The 24,844-nt window shown below is 37.4% G+C and overlaps 1 protein-coding gene across 1 annotated transcript in view; it reads right to left on the reverse strand.

The window, feature by feature from the left end:
* Positions 1-24,844, reverse strand: part of CDK8 (cyclin-dependent kinase 8) — a 50,022-nt gene that overhangs the window by 2,859 nt on the left and 22,319 nt on the right. The window contains exons 4-11 of the mRNA XM_010019849.1: positions 16,044-16,101; positions 13,138-13,269; positions 10,865-11,008; positions 8,814-8,883; positions 7,749-7,821; positions 4,782-4,879; positions 3,315-3,393; positions 3,037-3,192 (exon numbers count right to left, since the gene is read on the reverse strand). Coding sequence (XP_010018151.1) covers positions 3,037-3,192; positions 3,315-3,393; positions 4,782-4,879; positions 7,749-7,821; positions 8,814-8,883; positions 10,865-11,008; positions 13,138-13,269; positions 16,044-16,101 — 810 coding nt within the window. The remainder of the gene's footprint in view (positions 1-3,036; positions 3,193-3,314; positions 3,394-4,781; positions 4,880-7,748; positions 7,822-8,813; positions 8,884-10,864; positions 11,009-13,137; positions 13,270-16,043; positions 16,102-24,844) is intronic.

The raw sequence follows: 24,844 nt of genomic DNA on the forward strand, positions 1-24,844 counted from the left end.
ACTGAACTTCTGTGACGTCTGTCTTCAGTCTTAAGAGATGGACTAAGTCACTCATCAACACAAGTGCCACAGCTCTGGGTCACCCATCTCCACATAACAAATGTGGATGCACTTCAGAGAGCAAAAAGTCTCTAAATATTCTTTTTGCCCAAGAGGGGCTCCTGCATGTAAGAAACCATCACAAGTTTAGTGATTTAAAAACTGACTATTCAGGTCAGTTGTGAACATTTTCTGCATCCTGACTTCTAAAATAGATCTTAAGACAGAGGCAATTAAAAATCACCAGATTCTTTCATGACACCCAGTGCAACAGATGCCTTTTGTTTAAGAACAGATACAAACATCCAGTCCTTCCTGAATACCACTAAGCACCCAGAGGGTTATCATGAGCAAAAGCCCGGAGTAGTGGACTTGTTCCAGCCTGTTTAATCCCATTGCCTTTAGAAGTGTCACACTGCATATTTAAACAACAAGGCAAGGAAGCCTCTGTGCCCTGTGTCTATTATTTTTATGCATGACAAAAAAGGATACAAGGTCAACTTGCTCTGCAGAAAGTAATTCAACTTCTGAGTGGATGGACAAACTGTCTTAGTATGCCTTGCCCAGGAGATGGCAATCCTTCTTCACAAGCTTTATATAGGCAATTTGAGCAAATTAAAAGAAGAACAAAGGAGCAGGTGTTTGATTAAAACAGAGGGCTGCATTGTAGTATTTGTTTGCCATCTCCTCAAATTGCAGGCTCAGAAGCAAAGTATGTAAGGAATTTTTTTCAGGGAGACCTGAAACCACCAATAGGCATCTCTAAACTGCTTTTATCCTACTGCCAGCAAGTTCAGGTCTCCTCCCTTTGATTACCATGTTTTCCAAGTGCCAGAACAAACCTACTCCCTGCAGTCTTGCAAGACTGGGGAAGAGATTTGTTTAGTTCTTTCTGAAAACCAGGTGTTTTGCTTACTAGAGATACAGCAAAAAGATTAGTTGGGAGCAGTCATGTTACCAATAAGAGCTCCTCAGATAGCAAAGGAGCAGTCATCACTGTCTCAAGGCAAAAGTATTCTGAAATGATGGTTGTTGACAAGGGCTGCCCCCAGCTACAGTCCTGGGATGGATACCTGAGAGTTCAAAAGTTCTGATGAGCATGAGCTGAAAACAAACCAATGGCAGCTCTTGCGGAGGCAGTTTGAGTGTTCTGACTTCTCATCTAGAAATCCTCAGCTCTTGCTCACAGAAGTAGAAGCTGAAGTTTGTTTAAAATGCCAAGATGCAGCAGCAAAATGAGGTGAAGGGCATCTAAATAGAGAATGTAAATGTGGCTCCCTGACACAGTACCTGCAACCTCTGCACCAATTTGCTTAGGTATGTGACTCAACATGAGGGGAGATTAAGAGTTACAGCTGCATTTGCCTTCTTAAAAATACACACACAGAACTAAAGTGGTAGAAGGAGCCAGCTAGAAGGCCAAACCAGCAATTGACTGCAGCTTGCCAAATTGAACGGGGTGAAGCTCCTGTAAGAGTGCTCTATGATGCATAATACAACTGAAGATGTTTATACTTAGAGGCACCCCACACTGCAGCACTGCAGTCAAGGCTGGCCACTGCTCCAAATGTTTCAAACAGCTCTAAAAATTTACATCGTTCAAGGACAATGACTTGAAAACTGATATGCTATTGATGTCCTAGGATAAACTGAGCAAAGGCACTTGGGAACTATATGAAGAGCCTCACAATAAAACTCCTGAAAACTACCTTGTATTACATTTTCAGTGCTTTCAAGTTTTGCTCAATGCTGGAAGTATACAGGTTTAGATAGGGATGAGCGTAATGAATGCCCCCACACAGTCTTTGAGGGTATCTGATACTCTTGGGGACAAACTCTGAAATGCAAGATTTCAAAATCCATTGGTGTTTCCCCATAAACAGGGTCAAAACTGTGAAAAGCAAGTTGACAGCAGCAGTGTTGCTGACACCATTCTTTAAGTTTTGCTACAGAATATAAGCATAGCTAAGTGGGTTTCCAATGTTAGGATCCAATGTTAGATATTCATCTTTAACTGAAAACACTGACAGTAATTTCTGACTTTCCCATCTTTTGATTTCATCCAAGACACTCTTCCAACTGGCCTATACTATGCATTCCATGTGAACCAGTATGTAATAGCTCCTGCAGGCTAACATTTCCACCAGCATGCCTCCTCTTGAAATCTATTCCCCAGGCTTCCAAAATCTACCCCCTCTACAACTGCTCCTATGCGTATCATTCCTTGTTCCTCTTCTGAGGTTTCTTAGCTTGCATTAACTGAAGGTTGTGTCCTTAATAGTCTTCTCCCCAGTCTCCAGGAATAACATCATCCAAACTCACTAATTCAGGTACTATTCCCTGGGGAGACTTTCAGATATTTTTCTGCTCCAGAGTCTTCTGATTTCCTAATGTCTGACCACAAGCTCAAATGCAGGAAGGCTGGAACCTAGCTTTCAAGTTTTCCTCAAGCTTTTTTCCTACACTCCTCATCTTCCTCACTCATTGAGCAGCACCACCTCAGCAGTCTCTTCAGATCTATAATACTAGGCTTACTCAATCTGGAATCTCCTTTGGCCATGACAGCATCATGTCAGGTCTTTCTGCTCATCATCCAAAATACTGCTTTCCCATTCACTTGCCCCACTAAAACTCTTGTTCAAATTCTTATTTTACAGCTTGTTTACTGTAATATCCTTTGCCTCCTGCCATTACAGGTTTGTTCAAAAAGGGAATGGTATAGAGCACAGCACAACAGGCTCCCGATTCACAATCGGCATTCTCTAATATAAATGTAATAAATCAGTAACTGTAATAATATCTGATCCTGATTTCCATATTGCTAACCTAAAGAGCATCAGCATATCAATTTACAGGCAAACCACCAACTAAATGGATCTGAAAATACCAAAAAATACCAGTTAATACAGTGACATTTACAAAGTTACTCTTTCAGCTTAAAAAAACACTGCTGTAAACTTGAGAACCAAATACCCAATATATGAATAGAATAAATACCTGATAGTCTGAGGTCATAATAAGTCCACCTGAGGTAGTGGTAGGAGGAACAACTCTCACTTTTTTCAGTGGGGGTCCCTGTGTGTGACTGTTGTCTTGGTTCCCTGGATGACCAGTTCCATTAGTGTGGTTATTGCCCTGCTGCTGCTGCTGGTTCTTCTCAATTGTTTAAACACAAAGAAAAATTTCAACTCAAAAGCAGCACATGAAATAACATGAAAACAGGAAATAGCATGAAAGCCAGTGAAGGATGATGATGCTGTTCTTCCAGTACTTACTTTGTCTCCTTTATCATCTGGCTCTTCTTCTGTTAAAAATTCTCGTTTTGGGTAAGGGATTTGACAACCTGCAAAAACACTGCCCCCCAAAAAAGACTATTTATCACTGTATTAGAACAGAAGGGTTAGACCTGTCATCCATGTCACCCATGCTACTTTCAAGCTGCCTGAGCCACAGCCCATAAATAATGGAGAAGCTTTTCCCATCTTACTTTCATCATATTCTAAACTTAGTAAACCTATTGATATTTATTTTTAATCTTCAGTTGCCTCTTATACATTCATTTAAACTCATAATAGTTTCCAGGGCTTCTGTAACTGGTGACCAAACTGTTGGCTGGAAAGGTACACGGCCCATTTGATATCTGTAAGGGCACGAAGAGCTATCTTAATCCAGCTTTTGTGCAATTCACAATCTCAGGACTAACTAAAAATATTCCTGGAAACTCCAACAACCAATAATAAAACCACCTTGAACAAAGTTTAAAAAATAACTAGAAATTTCATCTGTCAATTTGTTATCTCATAGTCCACATGAATTTGCTACTGCTAGTGCAGGCTAATATTTACCCACCCTTAATCAGTAGAACGTATTTATAATCAAGTCTCTGTACACCTGTTAGCATTACTCATTGTGTATTCACATTAAAATGCCAACCTAAAGTCAAGAAAAACCCAAAGACTGTCCTAAATGCAGTTTCTGCAAAAGTAAATCATTCACATGACAACATTAAATCACAGAGACAGGTCAGGAACTGTTATAAATAATCTAGTAGGGTTTAATGAAATAGTTTAATTTTTAATTAATTGCTTATAAATATACATACCATATGTTATAAATTCTTCCCTAGATAATGGTGAAGAATCATACACAGGATGTACTAATAGCACTAATAGCTTTCTTAAAAGGACATGCAATCGTGCTTTCTGGCTAGTCTTTTGGGAGGAGGCTTAATTTTTAATGAAATCATTCACTGTCCCTGAATTTTCTTCCTTTTGTAAAAGTCCCCGTGCAAACAGAGGAGTGCCTACAGAAAATAGATTTAAGTTGTTCGGGATGACAGCACAGAGACACAGAGTTGACTTCCCCACCCGCTAAATTTACAACAAAGGCTAAGACAGAAAAATGTAAACTAATTAGATAATGTCATCTGGCATTCTGGAGCAGCGAGTGGACCTACGGGCACTTAGCAGTTGTCTACAAAGATCTGTAGCATGCATCATCAACCTGTCAGTGAGTAACAAGATTAGTACTGCGACTAATAGGATCAAAGTTCCATAAAGCAAGAGATTAGTAAGAATGCTACTTAATTTTAAAAACCACAAATGGCATCTTTGTGGTTACAGCTTTCTTTGGTTGTTAGACAGTATTTGGCTCACTATTCACAAACATTTACAGCAGAGAGAAAGCATGCATTTATAAAGCATCTCTAGATGTACCGATAGGTTAATAAACCGATCACTTACTCGGAAGTGGGAAGAGGATCTTCTAAGAAATAGGGATCCTGCATAGCCTGTTCTGAGGTAATTCTCTTTATTGGATCCATAGTGAGCAATTTCTGAAGCTGCAAAAATAAAAGATGAACAGCTCTGCATTACCAAAACCGTTTACAGAAACTTCACCATTTCCCTGAAAGACATGCTGATACAAATGCGTATGAACTCAAAACCACAACCATAAATGGCATAACCACATTCTTATCTCTTGTTAAAATAGTAACTTCATTTCCCATTGAAGAACACCTGCAAAGCCCAGGACACTCAGTTCAGTCACAAATGTTCTAATAAAAACATTCCAAGAGTTTCCATGACTTAACAGCAGAATTTATCATAGAACAGTCTGGGTTACAATGAATATGTACATCTTCAACTAGATCAGGTTGCCCAGAACCACATCCACCCTGGCCTTCAGCGTCTCCAGGGATGGCACATCACCACCTCTATGGGCAACCTGTGCGGGTATTTTACAACCCTCACCGTAAAAAATTTTTTCCTTACATCCAGCCTGAATCTCCCCCTCTTATAGTTTAAAACTATCACCTTTTGTCCTATCGCAACAGGCCCTGCTTTTAAAAAGCCTTTCCCTATCTTTCTTTTAAGCCCCCTTTACATATTGAAAGGCACAACAAGGTCTCCCCAGAGCCTTCTCTTCTCCAGGCTGAACAATGCCAGCTCTCAGCCTCTCCTGCTGCACAGAAACAGGCAAGTCTTCATGTTTCACTATAGGATACAGTGTCCAAAACAAAACTATACTATGATGTAAGAAACAGTGATCTTTGAAAGAAATGCTACACGTTCCATCTATAGCTTTTAAAAACTCATGGATCTAACAAGATATGCAGAAGCTACATATGCAAGTAATACTCATTTTACATTTGCTATTTATATTTTCATGGGATTAAATTCTCCTTTTTATAGAGATCCAGTATCATGAGCTGTGTCTCAAGTGGTCATCTCCTTCCACTAGCTATTAAGTGAGCGTACACAACCACAATGCAGGCCTCCTCGCTGCAGGGAACTAAAGTTAGGAAAGTACATTTTCTCTCCTCAGCTGTCAGTTTTAATGGCATAATTAAGAACATAATAAATATGTATTACGACCATCAATCCAGTTTTTTCACATCATAACAAGGACTCACAGTTAAGTTATTTCAGCCAAGTCTGCATGTGATCTTTGTAGAATATCAGTTTGAACAGAACAATTCTTGTTCTTTCAAATAGCTCAAAAAGCAACCCCAGGAGACAGAAAAAGGGAAGGCAAAAACCGAGAAAATTGCCAACATGCTAAAAAAAAAAATCACTATCAAAAAATATTGCAAAATTCTGGCATCATTTCTGGCAATTGTGTTGTATAAAGCTGTCCATCACATGCTGACAAGATGTGAGCAAACTTGGCCATAACCAGCAACAGAAAACAGAAACCACAAGAAAAGTTTAACGACCATGCAACCATTATCACACAGGCGATCAATACTCTTATTTTGCCCCCTTGTTCAGATACCAGCACAGAAGTGAGTCTTTCACTTATTATTACAAATACTTTCTTTTAAAAAACTGTTTAATTAAAATTCCACGTGACAAAATAAAATAATTTAAATAACAAAATAAAAATGCAGTAAACTTCATGTATCAGCAGTGAATGGGACAAATGCTAGTTCATATGGACCAAAGCAGACAAATGGAAGATGAAGCATCACTCAGTTAATGAGGATCAGCAGCTGCATATACCCATTTTCTAGGACATAAATAAGTAAGTAGGAAAGAAAAATAAAAATCAGGAAAGTGAAAGTCGGGGGAAAAAAAAAATCAACCCTGTAAACTGCAAAAGCTGGAAGAAGCCAAAGTAGTCTCATGGTAACACATCAGTTCTGCATGTGGAAAGGGACCATATGCACAAATGTAAGTAAAGAGGAGAAAAAAAGTCTGGTTAATTCAAGCTGGGAAATTAAAACATTTCATTTCTGTCAATGACAACGATCTCTGGATTTACTAGTCCTGTAATTATTAGTTCTGGCACATTTACAATAGATGTAAACAATTCGCTATGTCAAATATTTTTTTTAAAGTATGTATTGTCATACTATAACATAAGAACATCTTGGTAAGTACTAAAAATGCATTTCTGAAGCTCTGCATAAATAGCTACATGGTAAAACCTGAATTACGAGCACTTCAGTTCTTCACATATGAACTTAAACGTTTTATGAGTTACATACAAACATATAGACTGCTCAGCAGCTTCCATTGTGCCTGGATACAAAAATCCACCAACAATCCCAAATCTCTACCAGGAAGAACTAGTTTCCTTGCTTATGTAAGCATCTCCAGTATTTCACCAACTTTTAACTTTAGAGAGCAGAGAAAGTTCACAGTAAACAATGCCAAATGGTACAACTGCTAGGTAAATTCCTGCAAAGTTTACTTATTCATCTAGTTGTATTTTTGGTTTTAAGCTGAATCTTGAATATAGACTATTTTAGAATCGATATTCAGTTGCAATATAACCCATCTGCTTGGAACTGCCCATTCAAAAATGCTCATGCAGTATGCCACAAAAAGAGTATTTCCAGAGCAGGTCTGGCTGAAGGATAAATTCCAAAATTTATATGGATGAAGAAGAACTGAATGGAAAAAAGACAGCTGCTTAAAAACTTTTAGATCTGATCAGAGAAGGTAAACCTTCCAATGACTTGAACAAAAGCCATATGGTCCTCAGACACCCAGGCCTCTTAACCATCTTCCCTTTTCTCCAGTTGATTTCTCTCATCTCCAAGATTAAAAAGCTTCCTGTTTTCTTCCCCCACCCCTGCCTGCCCCCTCCAATAACATATTTACCTTACAATTCTAGCTTGAAAGCATTTAATTAAAGTTGGAAACATCAAAGTAAGGAGAATGTCCATTCAGAGAGAACAGGTGGGAATAGCAGGAACTTACCAAGTGGAATGCCTTACTATCTGGTTTAACTTTATGTTTTTCCATATATTTGATAAGGCTGCAGTTGGTATACCTAGAAAAGGAAAAACACCATGATATTTCTAATATAAAAATCACCAGCACTGCAAAGCTTTCATAATAAAAAGAACCATTTAGTCTCCATTGCTAACCCACTAAGCAGGGAAAAAACCCACAACTACAAACACTGAAGACTGCTTAAAAATCAGACAATACAGAAATGCATCTCTCCCTCACATGCTTGTAAAAACACATTGTTTCCACACAAAAAGTACACTTTGAACCCACATGCATACAGCAAACTATCACTTGGATTTAAACTGCCTTTTAGCAATTTTACTACTATACAGTTGCATTCTGTGTACCTCTAATGCCAGTCATGAAGATAAATACTAAACCCATCTTAACACTCTCCTGCAAAGTACAGGTTGCTTTAAGAACATTCACAAATTCACTTTTTAGAAGAGAAGCTCAGAAATAAGGTTTCTAAATGTTTGCAATAGCATGGCAGATGCAAGAAATCTATGTAACAGTACAGCCCCAAATCCCTCAGCATGGGAACAAGGCAACAGGGTAGGCAGGGTCTTAAGTGCAGGTATTAGACTCTGGCAATGTGACAGCAAAACTGAAAAGTATTCTTTTCTTTAGCCTTCATAAGCTGACAATTACACCCACTGTTTGCTGGAAGCAGTATAAGGTTACCAGATCTCTTATGCAGCTATTACAGAAGAATCATTTCCAGTACCACGGATTTGGAGCTGGCTGTGACAAATTGTGCATTGCAATCTTCAGAGCTGTGTGGGGTCTTACTGGCATCACCTATTCCACACCTGCCACTTCACCATTTAGAGTCTGTCCCTGGCTACTCTTCTGATTCACACTACCTCAGCAGACAAACAATTCTCCTTTTCACAATCTAAATCATAACCATTTCATAGTCCTTGTTTGGCATCTACATAGAAAACAACCTGAGTTACAAGAAATATGGTGTAGGAGAGAGAAGTAAATTATGCTTTCTTAAGGAAGCTCAACTCAAAGCAGACTTACGTGTTTCTCCGGAAATCTTTCATTAAAGTTGAATGTTCGGGCATCTTTTTTATGTCTTCCCAATCTTTATCTGCAAAATCAATACTTATTAGTAATATCTTTTCCTTTCCCCACCCAGGGAAAACAAAGGCTTTCAAAGTATCTCTGTAGCCCTGTTTTTTTAGATGTTTTGTTTTAAAGTCTGCTTCTCTAACCTTGCGGTTACTTAGTTCTTTCTGCTCCATGGCTCCTAATCCTTTATCACCTCTTCACAATAAATCTTACCAACACCTAAGAGGTTCCAGCTGCGTGCTGGTTAACTCAAGAACTGTAAAAAGCAGCTGCAAGCCACAGTGAAGATCACCATATGCCCAAAAGACAACACAGAGGAAAAACATATCAGCCATTGTGCTTGCACCCTTCCGGACTGTTAGTTAATTTATTTAGACAGAGTCGGGATCTCAGGACAGGAGCACCTAAGACTCCCACAAGCACTGTCTCCTTCTAAGTGATTTTCCATTCTGACAGCATTGTCTTTAGTTAGCAGAATATGCCCAGACGTACTGGATAAACTTCTGCTGTCTCAAACTAAAAGAAATGCTGTTAGCCAACAAAAAGTTAAGAAATAGTAACAGTTGCACACTCAAAGACTATTTCATCTCAACTTCTCCGTGTATGCACAGCCTGAAATGGATTTAAATACAAAACAAAAAATGCACTACCAGCACCTGGCCTCAAATGTATTATGCACTGTAACTCCTGAAAAGGCTCTATGGGCAAGTAGTTTGATTCAAGTCAAAGCTCTACTAAGTCTTATCACAATTGCAGAGCACTGGGAGCTTAAAAATATTAAGTAAATAAATAAATAAGGTTAAATAATTATTGTTTATTTAAACAAAAAAAAAAATTCCCTAACCCAAAGGCATGTGAAATTTTCAAATATGACAAATGTCAATTAAAAGACAAAAAAATTGCTGCAATTAAATGAAAGTAATATTTCTTGCTGAGAACCAAACCCCTTAAAAATCAAATGCAGACCATTAGAAAGGATTATTTAAATCAATCAGAAAACAATGAGAGTGTCATTTAGGCCAGGCTGGACAGAGCCTTGGGCGACACAGTTTAGTGTGTGGTGTCCCTGCTCATGGCAGGGGGGGTGGGACTAGAAGGACTTTAAGTGCTTACTAGATGATCTTAAGGTCCTTTCCAACCCTAACTATTCCATGATTCTATGATTTATGTAAGCTATGCAAAGACAATGTAAAACCCAAAAGAAGAAAAGCATATAAAGACCACAATGTTCATATGATAGGAAGAAGAAAGTCAACCAGAACAGTAAAGAAAAATATTAATAGTGAATGGAGAACAGCAAAGAACACAAGCAGTGAGGAGAAAGATGACCAAAAAGTAAAAATAAGGCCTCTGTTATTCTGACATCTGCAATCAGGCAAACACTAGAAGACGAAGCATTAACTGAAAAGATGCAAGACAGCCTGTAGAGAAACAAGATATGACCAACACTGAGGGGAAAATGCAATAGGTGATACCCACATTGTAATTTGTTTTGGTTCATGCAACCAGTTCTTTGTTCTGGTTTGGAATAAAGAAATATTCTCTATACCACAAGCTTTCTACCAGGAAAAATAAAAATACCTTCCCCTACTTCCAAGATGCTGTGCTTGATTTATCATGAGTTAAACATCTGCATAGTTTCACTAAATGTATAGATGTTTGCTTGGTTTCATACCATCACGTTCAATACCAGTCACTTGCCAAATCTGTAATCAGTACTGAAGAAATACAGAAATATTCCTTCTGATTTTTAATCATCCACCATTAAACATGATCTTTTAAAATTATAAAACATTGGTGCATGTATACACAAGATAATCCTGTCAATAATAGGAAAAATAGCTAATATGACCATTAGATGCCAGATTTATAACTCATGATATAAAGATCGTGTTTGAACAGCTTTGCTGCTTCTATCAGCTGCTACCTTCACTTGCAAAGAAAGCAATACAGATATCTTTCTTTGAACAGCAGTGAAAATAAATAAATACAGCATGTACCTGCAGGAAATCCCATTACATTGAATATTCTGTCCAGCTGGTCATGGTGATAAGGATTACTAGTTTTGATATCTTCTTGTCGACAATGGAATATTGGTTCTGATGTTAGCAGCTCTGCAAATATACACCCTATGGCCCAAATATCTTGGAAAAAGAACAGAAATAAAAAAATCAAATTAATCTTTCCAAAAGCATCTCAGTGAGGTAGAATGTTAGTTTTTACCTTATCAGAGATAAGGTCCCTGCATTGAAAATTTCAAGTTTCCATTGCAGAAGTGCAACACAATTCAGTAACTACACAGGAGCTGAGAGTGTATCATACAAGTTTTTTGTGGAGTTTTTAAAGCGTAGCTCTCATTTACTGGAAGTTAATTTGAGTAACAACTTAAAAAAAAGGAGGAAACTTTTTGGGTAAGTGTCCATGCATAATATACAAGAAAAGAAGAAAAGCCAACCAATATCTTGCCCATTCACTGCCATACTGTCCCAGCCAAGAAATGTGTTCTCTCTATCAGCTACTGGGTTTAATAAGTATTAAATGACCTAAAAAATACAAGTTGAAAAGCAGTGATATTGGGATAAGCCAAATGCTATGTATAAAATCTTGCAGAAAAATTAACAAGAAAAATTAGGCCATGCCTGTGTACCTCACCCCTTTTTTTTCATACCGTTATTTAAAATAAGAAACCCCAAACCCTGTTTAACTGCTGTGTCCCAATCTGCAAAATCAGACAGCCTGACTTCTCCCAGTTTTGTTGATTTTTTTCCTAGTGTACACAAATGCAATTTTTAATTTACATAAACTAATGCTACACTGAACCCTGAATGAACAAGAAAAGGTCATGAACAAGGATAAAAGCAAATGATGCAAAGAGCATAACCCCATTACTCAGTGTTTTCATACAGTCAGTTTTTATCTATGCTGAAACAAATGATGTACTAAAGGCTATGCCCATCCATGCAATTTCACATGCTGCAAGCAGAAGAAAATGCCAGTAAAGTGAAGGACCATGCAAATACAACAACAAAAAAAAGCCATTTAAGGGAACATATAAAGATATGTATTTGATCTACAAAAGAAATACAGTATTAACAGAAAAGCAAATGCAAATACATTAAGTCACACATTTTAGAGCTTCTGACAAAAACACTGACATGGTCTCAAAAAAAAAAAAAAAAAAAAAAAATAAAAAACCACACAACCAAAAAAACCACCCCAATGCCTGAAGTCTGAGGAAAGAATTTCACGTTACAGAAGCAACAATAGAAGCTTCAAGTTACAGAAGCCACACGTGTGCTGACATACAACCTCCACGTTCACGCAGATTAAGTGGAGCATTGCGGGAGAAGTTGCTTCCCTCAAAATGATTGTCAGGCTTTAACATATGTTTTACACCAGCTATCAAGAGAAAATCTGCCCAGTCCTCTTCCCTATAGCATTTCACTTCCATGGCAAAGCTGTTGACACCCACTAAAGGCTGGGCTATTCCTCATGTGCTACATCACAGCTGCTCTTACTGCCAGTGATCCCCTACCTGGGAAATAACAAGAACAGGAACTGGTGGAGGGAAGTCAACCATGCCATGACAAAGTTCTTAAAACGCAGACTGGCAGCTATGAATTAAGTGGGGAGCAGGATGCAGCATTAAGCTGACCTAACTGATAACCATCTCCCAGCATCTGTGTTCTGTGAGGCTTGGGTTTTCTCTGTATATGCCTGATGCAGCATCACAGCCTAGCCTGTTGCACAACTCCGACCACATGTCACTACTTCTTGCAATTCCTATTTACACTTTTGCTTTGAAAAAGAAAGGCTAAAACATAGCTTATTTTTAGAGCTTAGTTTCAGTGCAGCCAGCATATTCTCTATTCTGTACATTCCTAGTGCATTTATTTACACTAGATAAAAACTCTGCAATAAAATTAATGTACTGTGCCTCATCATCATTATCTGGATTCTACTAATAGGTCAAAGATGCATCCGTATTTTGTATTGCCTCTAACAGCATTTATCAAAGTCTTATATGAAAGCTACATAAACTTACACTGCATCACAAGGCATGTGGAGCCAAAACACAGAAATATTTCATTCCTATGTGTAGCCAGAGTCCATAATAAACTGAACAATTTGTCAAAGTTGAGCATTTCTTTAAGAAATCAATAACATACCTTTAACTCAGCTACTGTTCTTTGTACTATTTATCAATGCTTCAATATTTGGGTACACTTTACATAAAGAAAAAAAATAGTAAGTTTTGGTCCAATTTACTTACCAATAGCTTTGGTATAATGCCTTGCTCCAAGAAGCAACTCTGGAGCTCGATACCAGAATGTTACAACTACTGGATCCAAGTCTGCTAAAGGCTTCAGAGGTGAATTAAATAGTCGGGCAAAGCCCATGTCAGCTGCAAAATTCAAAGACAGATGCTTTAAAATTTGAGGAAAACTACTTTTTTCTTTTTTTAACAAACCAATTGAGTTTCTTGTTAGCACTACCATCATTGCTAAATAAAATGCAAACACAGACTCTGTAGCAGATACGAATTTTGTGAAATTTTCTTAAAGCTTTTGTAGAAGTTACAGGATATCATCACCTGTAAAGTATATCATTATAAATCATTACTAACATGTGCCATTTGGAACAAAGAATTAACCACTGTTCTGAAAAAGCGCACCGACTCACTTCTCAGGACACTGGTAAATCCTGACTCATTTTGCCTGGTATTCTCTGGTAAAATATGCCATTATTACAGGATGGTCTTTCAAGAAGCAACATTTTAAATATGAGCAAAGCGCAGGTTCTGCAAAGGTTAGAATGATTTATAATACATACGTGCAGATCACAAAAGCTCCCTCCTCATGAAGTTAGCTATAGCAAGATTTTCTTCACACAAAACCAGCAACTAAGCCTAGAGCATCTGCCTTCCTGCTTATTTTCTGTCAAGAAGTATTTCCAGTACCAAGATACCAGTACTAAATACCATTTAGACTGTGACTTTAAAATTCTGTTTGGGGACATTATATAATTAAAACCTGCGTTTTATAATTGGTAGTATACAACTGCCTAGAAAGCTGTGCAAGCTACCAAATATAAGTGACACAGGAGAACATGGGCAGAGACTAAAATAGGCACCTTCTCCCCACCAAATTACTTTCCCAACCCACCACTCCCCAGATCCCAAGACAGAGGGACTCTGTGGTGCAGGGATATACACCTGCTGAGAAGATTCGAATGAAATGAGATGGGTAGCCATTCTGAGGGAAAAGGATGCTATATAGCTCAGTGATTGAGGGAAAACTGCAGTGTAGATAGATATGGGTCTGTAACTTGACTGCACAATCCTTATTTTTTTCATATGCATTCCTATTTATGATTGTTTTAATGCATTTAAAAAGAGAAACATTTTACAGTTTTCTACATTAAAATATTGATTACTCAAGATAAAGTCACTAGTAACTATGAAAAAATAAGGAAAATTGTTGGCAGAAAATAAAATTATGTCTCAAAATGACACAAAAAGCCTATAAAAATTATTTTTAGTTAAAATACCAGTTATGTATTTTTTAGAAAACTTAGTTACACTGGAAAAGTGGAAGCCCTTAGTATGGGTATAACTTCTGCATTCTTTTCCTGTAGTGGTAGTATCTTAAGAAAATAAGAAAAAACCCAAAATCTACATTTTGATAACACACTTAGAAATCCAGGGTCCCCCTCCCTATTTCCCCACTGGGAATGGATGGCTCAGAGGACTGGTGGTCCGATACAGAATCTTTCACCTGTCCATTAGCAGAGTCTGATTAAATTTAGTTGCGTTCTAAGTTATTCCCAAATGAATTCAAAACTATAAATTAAGAAATAAATGGGTGGTCTATGTGCAATAACTAGCAAATAGTTGTGTACAGCAAGTATCACCACCACAGCTGAAAGTGAACATGCCCTGAAGATGACTACATTCTCAATTTGGGAAGCAACCGCTCCATGAAGAATAAGGTAGTAGGAAGAAATTTTCCCTTCTGCTGTCTGTGCTGTACCTGTTTTGTACAGAGAATACCTCGATCTCTACTGTCAACCTTAAACCTCTGAAGGGTATTAACAACTTTCAGGGTAGGACTTGCAGGAGCGTTCAGCCCCAGCCCATCTGCTCCTTGGATTTCAAAGGGTGAGGGAACGACTAGAGCAGCACTGAATGCTCCAAGAAAATCCTGCCCTGAATCATTACACTAGTGATTAACAATATAGTTCAGATAAACAAAACAGTAAGAGTACAGAGCAACAATGCAGAAGAATAATCTCATAAAAGAAAGCCAGAGGGATGAAAAAGATGAACTAGCTTTAAAAAACCCTTCCAAATGGGGCTGCATTACCATAACAAATATAAGCAGGCTGTGCATTAGCAGTCTGCTATCAAAGCACCGCCATGCTAATGCACAGCCTGGTATAGCTTATTACTGTTAGACTACAGTTAATCTTTATTTATTTACTTTAATTTAAAAAAAATCAAAGCTTTACAAATTATCATCTCACTGTGAACAGTAACTTCCACCAGAAAACATTACAATAATGGGGAAAGTGTTGGGGAAAGTGTTCCTACCCTGGTACACCCCAGTTTTAGCATTTAGCAGTAGTTGTTACTAAGCATTTTGGCTGGATTACTGTGTTTTCTGGACTTTTAAGATTCCTTGCGTTTATCTCCAAGGGACTGTCTACTCTTTCAAGAACATGGTGTAGGCTAAATGCCACCTTGATTCCACTACAAAAATTTAAAGTTTGTAGCAGTGAGTAATTCCCTATTTAGATTTTATAAGCAGCAGCAAGATAATGTCATGGCATTACAGGGGTAAATGGAGGAAATGTTAAGATCCCATTTCTTTCTCCTCCTTTCCCCCTAGCTAGCTGTCATCTTCATCCCCATATCAAAATCCCCCACCCCACACAAACACCCATTTAAACAAAATATAATGACATTTTCCACTTTGTATTGATGAGGCTACAGTATTTCATGGTCAGAACTGGTGCATGGGGCTAATATCAAGAGGCCAGTCACTCAGAAAACAGCATTTAGGCAATGTGCCCAGGCACATACTAGTATTACAGTGACTACTTTACGTGGTTCAACTGCACCTTCAGAACATTCTAACTTAAATGCTACACTGGGACTTATCAAAGATATAAACATACCAATTTTTACTCTTCCTCGCTCAGGACCTTCACCCATAACTAAAATATTAGCAGGTTTCTGTGGAAAAAAAAATAAATATACAATACATATACCACGATAAACCTAAACATCAGTCTCTGAAAAATTAGTTAAGCTTTGTTTTGCCAGTTTTAAACCAACTTTGTTTTGATAAAAATGAGAAGTTTCTCTGTCACAGTAAAGCTGTGCAAGGACCCAGACACAGGCTCTCTCCCTGTCTGCAAGTTCCCCACGTTTCTTTTCGGCATTTCTCTGCTCCAGCACTGTGCTTCCTAACTCACACCCTGGTGTCTGTCCTCAACCCACATGAGCTGGCAGTCACCAAGCCACTGAGATTTCTACCAAAATTGCCCTAGATCCTTTTGTTGGGAGGCAGTCCCATTGCTGCCCACCACCCTGCACCCCCAGCACAGGGATAGGAAGCCAGCTCTACAACATACTTTGCCCAGGGTCTTTAGGCAAATTTGCAGACACATTTTACAGTAAAAAAAAACCCAAACCACCCTAGTGAGATACAGATTAATCATTACCATATCACTTGATATTGGAGAGAAAAATCATCTAAATTATTCCTATTTACAAGTGCATACCAATTCAGACAGCTGCAAAACTGGAAAATACTGCCTTTACATTGTTCTTTCTTTCTTCCCTTCTTTTCTTTTACTTGGGATGCGAGTTAAACAATTGAGCTAGAATTTAGCTGGTTAGAAATAAAACCATTCACTTAATCCTGTATTTTCTGCCATCCTGTTTCTCATAATCCAGTCTCGGCATATGCAGTCTGAAGATTCCTCAAATGCTAATGCTGTTTATATAAATCAAATCTGCAGTGCTTATTTTGAGGGAAAGAAATCAGGATCTTTTTCAACTAAAGCTGAAAATGTATGCTAGACTTACTTTGAAATGGAGTGATTTAGATACCTGTTCATACTTTAAGTCCTGGACAAAACAGGGGCTATTAGGTTGTGAACTGTAAGAATTGTAATAAGGCTGAGTTACAGCTCTTGCTTTGCTTTCCCAGTTTAAATTTATCTGAAGAAAAAAGTGCTCCAGAGAGATAATTTAGGCTACCTAAAATTCAGTATAAGACATACTAATATTTCAGCATGATTTTACAAACTTGTTCTAGGAAATTCTTGAGTCTTCCTGAATCTATCAGGCTCCAGTGTAAACACATTCAAAGAAGCAAAACACCACAATTTTATATCAATCTGTAAGTAATTCATATTGTGTAAAACAAGGTGCAAAAAATTAGTACTCTCGCAAAAAATTTCTCTGAGAAACATCATTACTACTGCTTACGAAGGGCTCCAACATGGATTTTGGAAACTCTACAATCCATTTGCAAATTATGTAAAAGGAATTTGAGGTGTTGCATTTCTGAGAACTGGGTAAAGTGGAAGAAAATGTTACAGCTTGACTGTGATAAAGGTAAGATATATCCCATTATGTTATCAACAGATCCAAATTGTGCTGCATTAGCTCGGCAATACACAAAACAACTTGTGTCCCACACCACCCCTCTCCCGTTTGGTTTTTTAATCAAGGCATACACTCCAGGTAAGTACTGCTGCAACAGAAAAAGCAGTATGTGGGCACACAGCTCACAAAGCATTCAAGTTTGGCGGTTTCTAGAAAAATCCTAGAAATAAACAAGTAGCATAAACCTTTAAATTCAGAGTTAATGTTGAAGTTTAAAGTAATTCAAACTGCTAGGTAAGAAAACTCAACCTCACCACACAAACCATTCTATTGCTACACTGTGACTCAAAGAGCAAATACATGTATCTTTTACAAAAGCTGCTTCAATATATCTGGGCATTAATAAGATACAGGCCTGATTAAATTTTTTTAGTAGAGTTAACAGGCACTAAGGGTTTTTTCAGATAAATAATACATTGATGCAAAGTATAATGCCACCCCTGCATTTTCACAGGTTGGTAATACTCTACAAAAACCCCTGCAACATCCTCACCATGTTTTCATCTTAAAATGTTACTATTTGTATTTTGATAGGGACAAGGAGTCATATTCACACAAAGACTCCTTTATGCCAGACAATCAGCACAGCACTGGGTAACGATTCCTGCCCCAAAGATCTTCTACCCTAATTTCAAGGTAGTACAGATGAGAAGAGAAAGCACAAAGAGATGAGAGAGTTCTGGTTCACAAAATAAGTAGCAACAGCTTGATTCACACTCAGGTTTTTAATTTTCTCCTTTCACAATCTACAGAAAACATTCAAAAAACCCAGACAATTTAGAAATCTGTGTAGAGGTCTTCTAAAGCAGCAAGATAAAAACACCTCAGTCAATCTAGAATAACCACTGGCAGCAGTCCACTTCTTTCTAGAGTCAAGGCCCTTTACAAATGGTTTTGTTTGAAACAGAAGATTCTTACTATAGAGAAAAAATATTTCTACAGTCACATCACTGTAAAGATACATCATTACAGTTAAAGATTAAAAAAGTAAAACTTAAAATCAGAGGTCTTATTCCAAAGGTTCGAAGGTTCTCATTCCTAAAATCACTGCACTAGTAGCCTGGAGCAACATCATTAGTTGAAAGAATTTTCCAAACAAGAACATTAATCAGTATTCAAATTCAACAGGGGAGTATCTACCAGAATGCAGTATAGGAACAGCATTGGTGTTCCTAAAACATGAGCATTTTGAGGACTCTCTGAAAAACATTCAAGTGCACTAACAAAAGTCAAATCATGGGCCAGGGATTCTTTTTTGGTATCTTTGACTCTAGACCACCATCTGGAGAAAAAAAACCCCACCCCTTCCCAGATTTGTTTCTTTGGGCAACTCATTACACATTACAAATACATTTGAAAGGAAAAATAAGCAGTCATTAGAAAGTGAAGGGAGAAATCTGGACAAAATTCAGCTTAATTTGTTACACTTCAGTTTAGTTTCAACTATCCAGAGCAAATGAAAGTTTAGAGTGCTTATTCAAATTACTTGGGCTGAGCAATGGAAGCAAAATTTTCCAGCAATTTTTATGTTGTGCTCTGAAAACACACTGCTTTAAACAGCTGTCTTTTTTAAAAAACTCCAAATGATCTCATTTTTGTTCTAATAGAGGTGTATTTACTCATGCCATGCAAGTGAGAAAGCTGTTACAATCCCAAACGGAATGTGAAAAGCCACACAGCCATGCACAGCTGAGTACTTCAGAGACCAGCAAAACATCTTTCTGACAACCCTATAGAACAAAATATAAGAAGAAAATCACCACCCACCCCTGCTCTACACCCTGCCTCAGCAGCAGGGAATAACAAATTCTCATGGAAGAATGGCCTTGTGACCACAGCACAGCACTAAATCTTATCCTGTCCGAGATCTGGCTTTGTAGGGCTCCTTGTGCCATTCCTAGATCTTGTGCATTTAATCACTGTTACTACTGAGAACAAAGATCCTCACTGAAATATTTTTAGGTACTTCTAACCGTATTATTATTTGCAAAGTGCAAATAGAAATCCTAAGCAGCAGGGCATTTTCAAATAAAGGAGCTAAATAAATCCAAAGGTCATACTGTCAAGTTCCTGGATCTCCGAAGATCTTCAGGCAGCTACCTTCATCTGCCTGCCCTAACACACGATACTGCTCCCTTTTCACCCTGATTCTAAAGCCTCTGATGAGGAAGGCTGCACATTCTCCATTGCAGTGTTTTTCCTTTCTTTCCATCACAACAAATGAAGTTACTCCCATTGCCTCTTCTCTTACACATCAGCACAAACATTAGACAACCACTGCTTCACTGAAAGGATATACATCTCTTTACAGTCCTACCATGTGGATTAAAAGAAGCCTCTTCTGCTCGGTGTTTCCTTGTAGGTCATTTTTTTCTCTGTGTATGATCATTCTTGTTGCTTCCCTCCAGCTGTTCTGCCTTGGGCCATCTATTTGTTTGAACTGGAGTGCTCCAAATTGCACAGTGCTCCTGCCGAGACTTCACTAATGCTAAATACAGCAGAGGGATTGTATTATATGCCTTGCACAGCATCTTCCACTTATACAATCCCAGTATGGTATCTTGTTTTGCCTCATTGTGTAAGGTTATTGATTCTATGTTAAGGTTACAAGCCATGCATTTTCTTCACATCTTTTCTGCAGGACTGCTACTTAGTTTTTCTTTTTTAAAAACAAAATCATTATTCCATTTGAACAAACATTGCAGCCACACACTGCTTCTTAACATACACTGAAAACGCTGGTGTTCATTCAGAGAGAAAACTCAGGCTTCAGAACTGACTTGGGTTTCTATTTTGAAGATAAATATGCAAACAACATGAAAATTATACCAGTCTATGTCTTGATGAGATGTGATCATATCAACACAGACAGCATTCCTGTTGCTCTCGGCAAGTTACTCGTAGGAGAGGGAGATGATTACTTATTCTATGTCAGCATACTAGATGTCTGGAAATCACAGGACATCTTCTTGTGCTCCAGGAAAGGTATTCTGCTGTTGGGTCCTCCTTCCACCAAGTTTTACTTACCAAAGCAGTGAGGGGGGGGGGGGAAAAAAGATTGACATCTTAGCCATTGTGATCTTTGATACTTACTACTTTTGGTATCAAACCAGGTCTGTAGGAACTATTACTCCGCTATTTGTTTGCTACTGGGTCGTTTCTGAACATGTTCATTTTCAAAGGTTGATTTTAAACATGCCTACCAATGAGCAACCAAAATTCCTTTCAATTATCTACAGTGGTATAATGTAGATCCCCCTCCACGTTAACTGTTTTCAGTAGTCCCATTTATATTTCTGAACAGACTCACTCCCTTTATACCTCTGTTTTAATGCATGTTCTAATATAGTATCACCCCAACTGGATTTTATTTGGATAATTCCATACTTAAAAGAGTTTGGCTACTAAAACATAACTCTGTGGAGGGTTCACAGTTATAAGCTGAGTCACACCAGTGACTTTTGTTAACCGCCAATATTTGTGCATTGTTAATGGCTGTGCCACTCATTCTCAGAAGTGGCCATCCCAACCATTCCTACCTGTGTTAAGCCAAGACAACTGAAAAAACTGGTTTTCATTTTAAAAAAAAGCATCCTAACTTCAAAAAAGCAATAGTAAACAAAGTGTTTTTATCCCCGAATTATTTTGCTTTTGCAATCATTATCCCAACAATGGTTCTATTAAGATTTAGAATTAACAACTTTAATATTTTAGATTTCAAAGTGTTATATGAAGCAATACAGGAATAGACTCAAATACACAACCCCACAATCCTACAAAAAAATCAACTTCTTTGTCTATATGTGAACAAGCGCGTGAGAAGCATGAAAAATAAATGAGTTAGAAATGTCTTGATGTGAATTTTGTAGTTCAATGAACACGTCAACACAACCATAATCAAATGATAGCATCAGCCTTTTTCTGAAGCTTATTTCTTTTAATTCAAAGACGTGCATTCACAATTAAGATATTTTCAGTTGCATTTATTAACTGATTTGGGGCTTTAAAAGAAATTTTCAAAAGACACTAGTGAAAAAAAATGGCTCTACAGAACTCAACATATATTAAATCTATACATTAAAGCCTTCTTTTTAATTAAAAACACACATGAATTATGAAAAGCCCTGGAAAATTAAGAAAATCTATTTTAATACTTCGTGTTAATTATCTTCTCATAAAGATCTCAATTGCTTAAAAAATAAAGTATCTACATAAAATTCTTATTAAAACCAGAAACCATTAATATTACCAGTAACAATCAAACAAAATCAAACACCTAACTGATCTAAGCACGCATGCTCAACAATTTTAAAAGTACAGAAAGTATTTGGGTGGGATAGAAGATAGAGGGATGCTGTATCTATGCCAGGGAGGCCTTCTGCTAGTTACCATCACCAACCATACTTTATCTCTGTTTCAAGCCTGATGAAAGCTGTTGGCCTCACTATCACATTTTTATGCTCTGAACATATTCCAAGAATTTCCTTACGTTGCTGTCATTCAATTACTGCCAACTTGGGGCTGTGTAACTTACCAAAGCCTGTACACAGCCTAATACACAGGCTTTGCTATTACTTTTATTGGAACTCTATTAAAGTTGAAAGAAAAAAATTAATTACATTTTCCAGGCCAACTCTCCCACTCCCTAAAAGTGTCTCCCAGTCAAGCTGCAGGGTGTGACTTTATGTACTAATGAAGAAAAGGTGGGTATCATAGGCAAAAACATTATAGCAGGAAAATCTAACATGTCAAATAGCATTATCATTCAGAAATGTAATAACAACCTTAATAAATTAAAACAAATAGTCTTGCAGGAATATAATTCCTGTGTGTTTTGCTACACAAGTGATTACTCTGTGCATAGGTCAGGATGTCTCTGGATGCTCTGGACACATCAGAGACTCAAACGCAAGAGGAGACTGGGTTTTAGATACTACTTATTCCAGACATAATTGTCTCCTTTTTCAATCCAGAGCTCTGCCTCAAAAGTGAGGATTTTGAACGGGTAATAAAACCATCAAGTACTATTTTTGCTCAACCATTTTGTTGCCGCAGCTTCTGCAGGTTGAGAGGCACTCAGTACTGCCATAACCTTGTACTTTCTAATACTTTCACATAAAGACAGAAAATTGCCTTATTTACTCACGTGCAGTAGTGGTAGCCCTTGCCACCTTCCTCAACAGCCCTATTTTATTTCCATTTTTCATTTTATTTTCATTTAAATAGGACTGTCATTGCTTCCATATCACCCTACTTATATTGACTAATACGTAACTCCTCTGGACAAAGAAAAAATTAAGGCGGTGACAAGCCCATGCAATTTATTACTATGCACTTTCCAGTGGTTGTCTGGGCTTTGTTAGTGCTTACTTGTTAAAGCACCTTTGTGCACAGAACAACCATTATTTCAAACAACGCCCCAAAGATTGTGTTCTGCATCACTTGTATTCAGAGCAAGTTGAATAAAGTTGGGACTTCATACAGACCAAGCCTTCATATGGGATAAGTGTGCCCTATTTGTAAGATGAATTTTCCACAGGTTTCTTTGAAACTGCTCAGATTTAATCAAAATACTGTTTTCTTATCTTTTTGACTTTTCTTTTGTGAGTATAGACCATTCACATAGATCATTGCATTTTCTCTCTACAACAGGATCCAGACAAAACAATTACAGCTATTTACATATTTTGAACAATTTATATTCTTATCTTCTATATAATTTTCACAGTGATAACTTTGTCACAACCTCAGTATGTATTTGGGACTAAAAAACCAAACTAAACTCTAAATTGCATCTAAGTGTTTCTAAAATCATCGTCATTAGGTTTTTCACCAAATCAGGGTATTTATAGACTAAGCTTACTTCAAAGGTACATTTGTGATCAAAGAGCTTCTGGTCCTCCACACCTCTCATGTCAGAACCAAAATCTTTGTTGATACATTCTCCATCTGGCTAGTACAGCTCATTACCTTTATGATTAGAATTAGATCTGAAGCTTCCAGAATGCTTTTCTCTGTAGATATCTCACTTCTATTGTATTTATGAGAGTTATCTTAGGCAGTTTACCTATCACTACTGCGCGGCAATGCACTGAGATGACTGAGTTCACCTTCAAACAGGGAAGGATTACTTACATTATGCTCTTGGCAGCACCATAATCAGGCATCTGGCCATCTTGGAAAGCCAACAGATTAAAAAACAGGCTAGTAACAAAAGAACAAGTTTAAAACTACAGTGAAGAAAGAAGTCTACAGTCTGCGCATCAGTTAACGTATTTGCATTCCCAAAATTCCACCAAATTCAGGCAGAGCTTTTGCTATTAAAAAGATAAAAAACAAATTCAAACAACTTTTTAAAATCTTCGTATATATAAACCAATAGATATTGAAAATTATCTATATAACAGGTATCCAGATATGAATTATATTCCCCATTTCTTATATTACACATAATTCTTATTACATTGTTCTACTTCAGTTATCTACTTAAATGCCATAGAGTTTTAAAAAGTCAAAATACTTCTAAGCTTGAAAAAAAGCAATAGCTAAAGTATTGTACAAATCCAGATATGACAAAAAGCACCTTAAGAAATGAGCCTTCTTCATATAAAGAATGCTGGTTCTACACATGGGCATCTTGCTTTCTGAAAAGTGCCGAAGTTCCAGAAAGAGTAACTACATTTGCTAGGAAGGTATCTCGTTTGCAGTACTCAAACTAGAGTACTGCAGACTCCTCAAACTACTGAAACTAGAAGAAAGTAGAATATTTTCTAATATGTTGACAAAAAAATAGTTCTGAAATACAGAAAACCTCCAAATGTTCATTTTTGTTACAAAGACAGTGGTCATCTGACCATTTTTCCCACACATCCAGACAGCTACATATGGCTGCTGCTCCTCCTCCCTTCTCCCATTTTTTGTACTGCATGACAGAATGAAGTTAGCACAGGTTTTAATGCACGTTCCTTCTGCAAACAGCTTATTTTCTTTTCTGAAGCCTTTGCGAGGACAAAATAAATTGACTCAGACTGAAGCAGTAATAACTACTAGATGAATTTATGACTGCTGAAAATACCAAATGTAACACATACAAAGTGATGGCATCCTTCAGCTGTCAGAAAATTCTGGGTAGCTGACTACAGATTTTCAGAACACCACATTTCTAAACACAAGAAAGTTGCCTAATAAAGAAACCTCAAGCCTTCTGGACTTTTAAACAATGAAGGCAACTTTCATAAGGAGCTCCTAAAACTTCACAAGTAATGAACTAAAGTAAACCTTTCAAAATCTACTAATGGTC

Source organism: Nestor notabilis, unplaced genomic scaffold (assembly GCF_000696875.1).
Source record: "Nestor notabilis isolate BGI_N333 unplaced genomic scaffold, ASM69687v1 scaffold3308, whole genome shotgun sequence".
Taxonomy (NCBI): Eukaryota; Metazoa; Chordata; class Aves; order Psittaciformes; family Psittacidae; genus Nestor; species Nestor notabilis.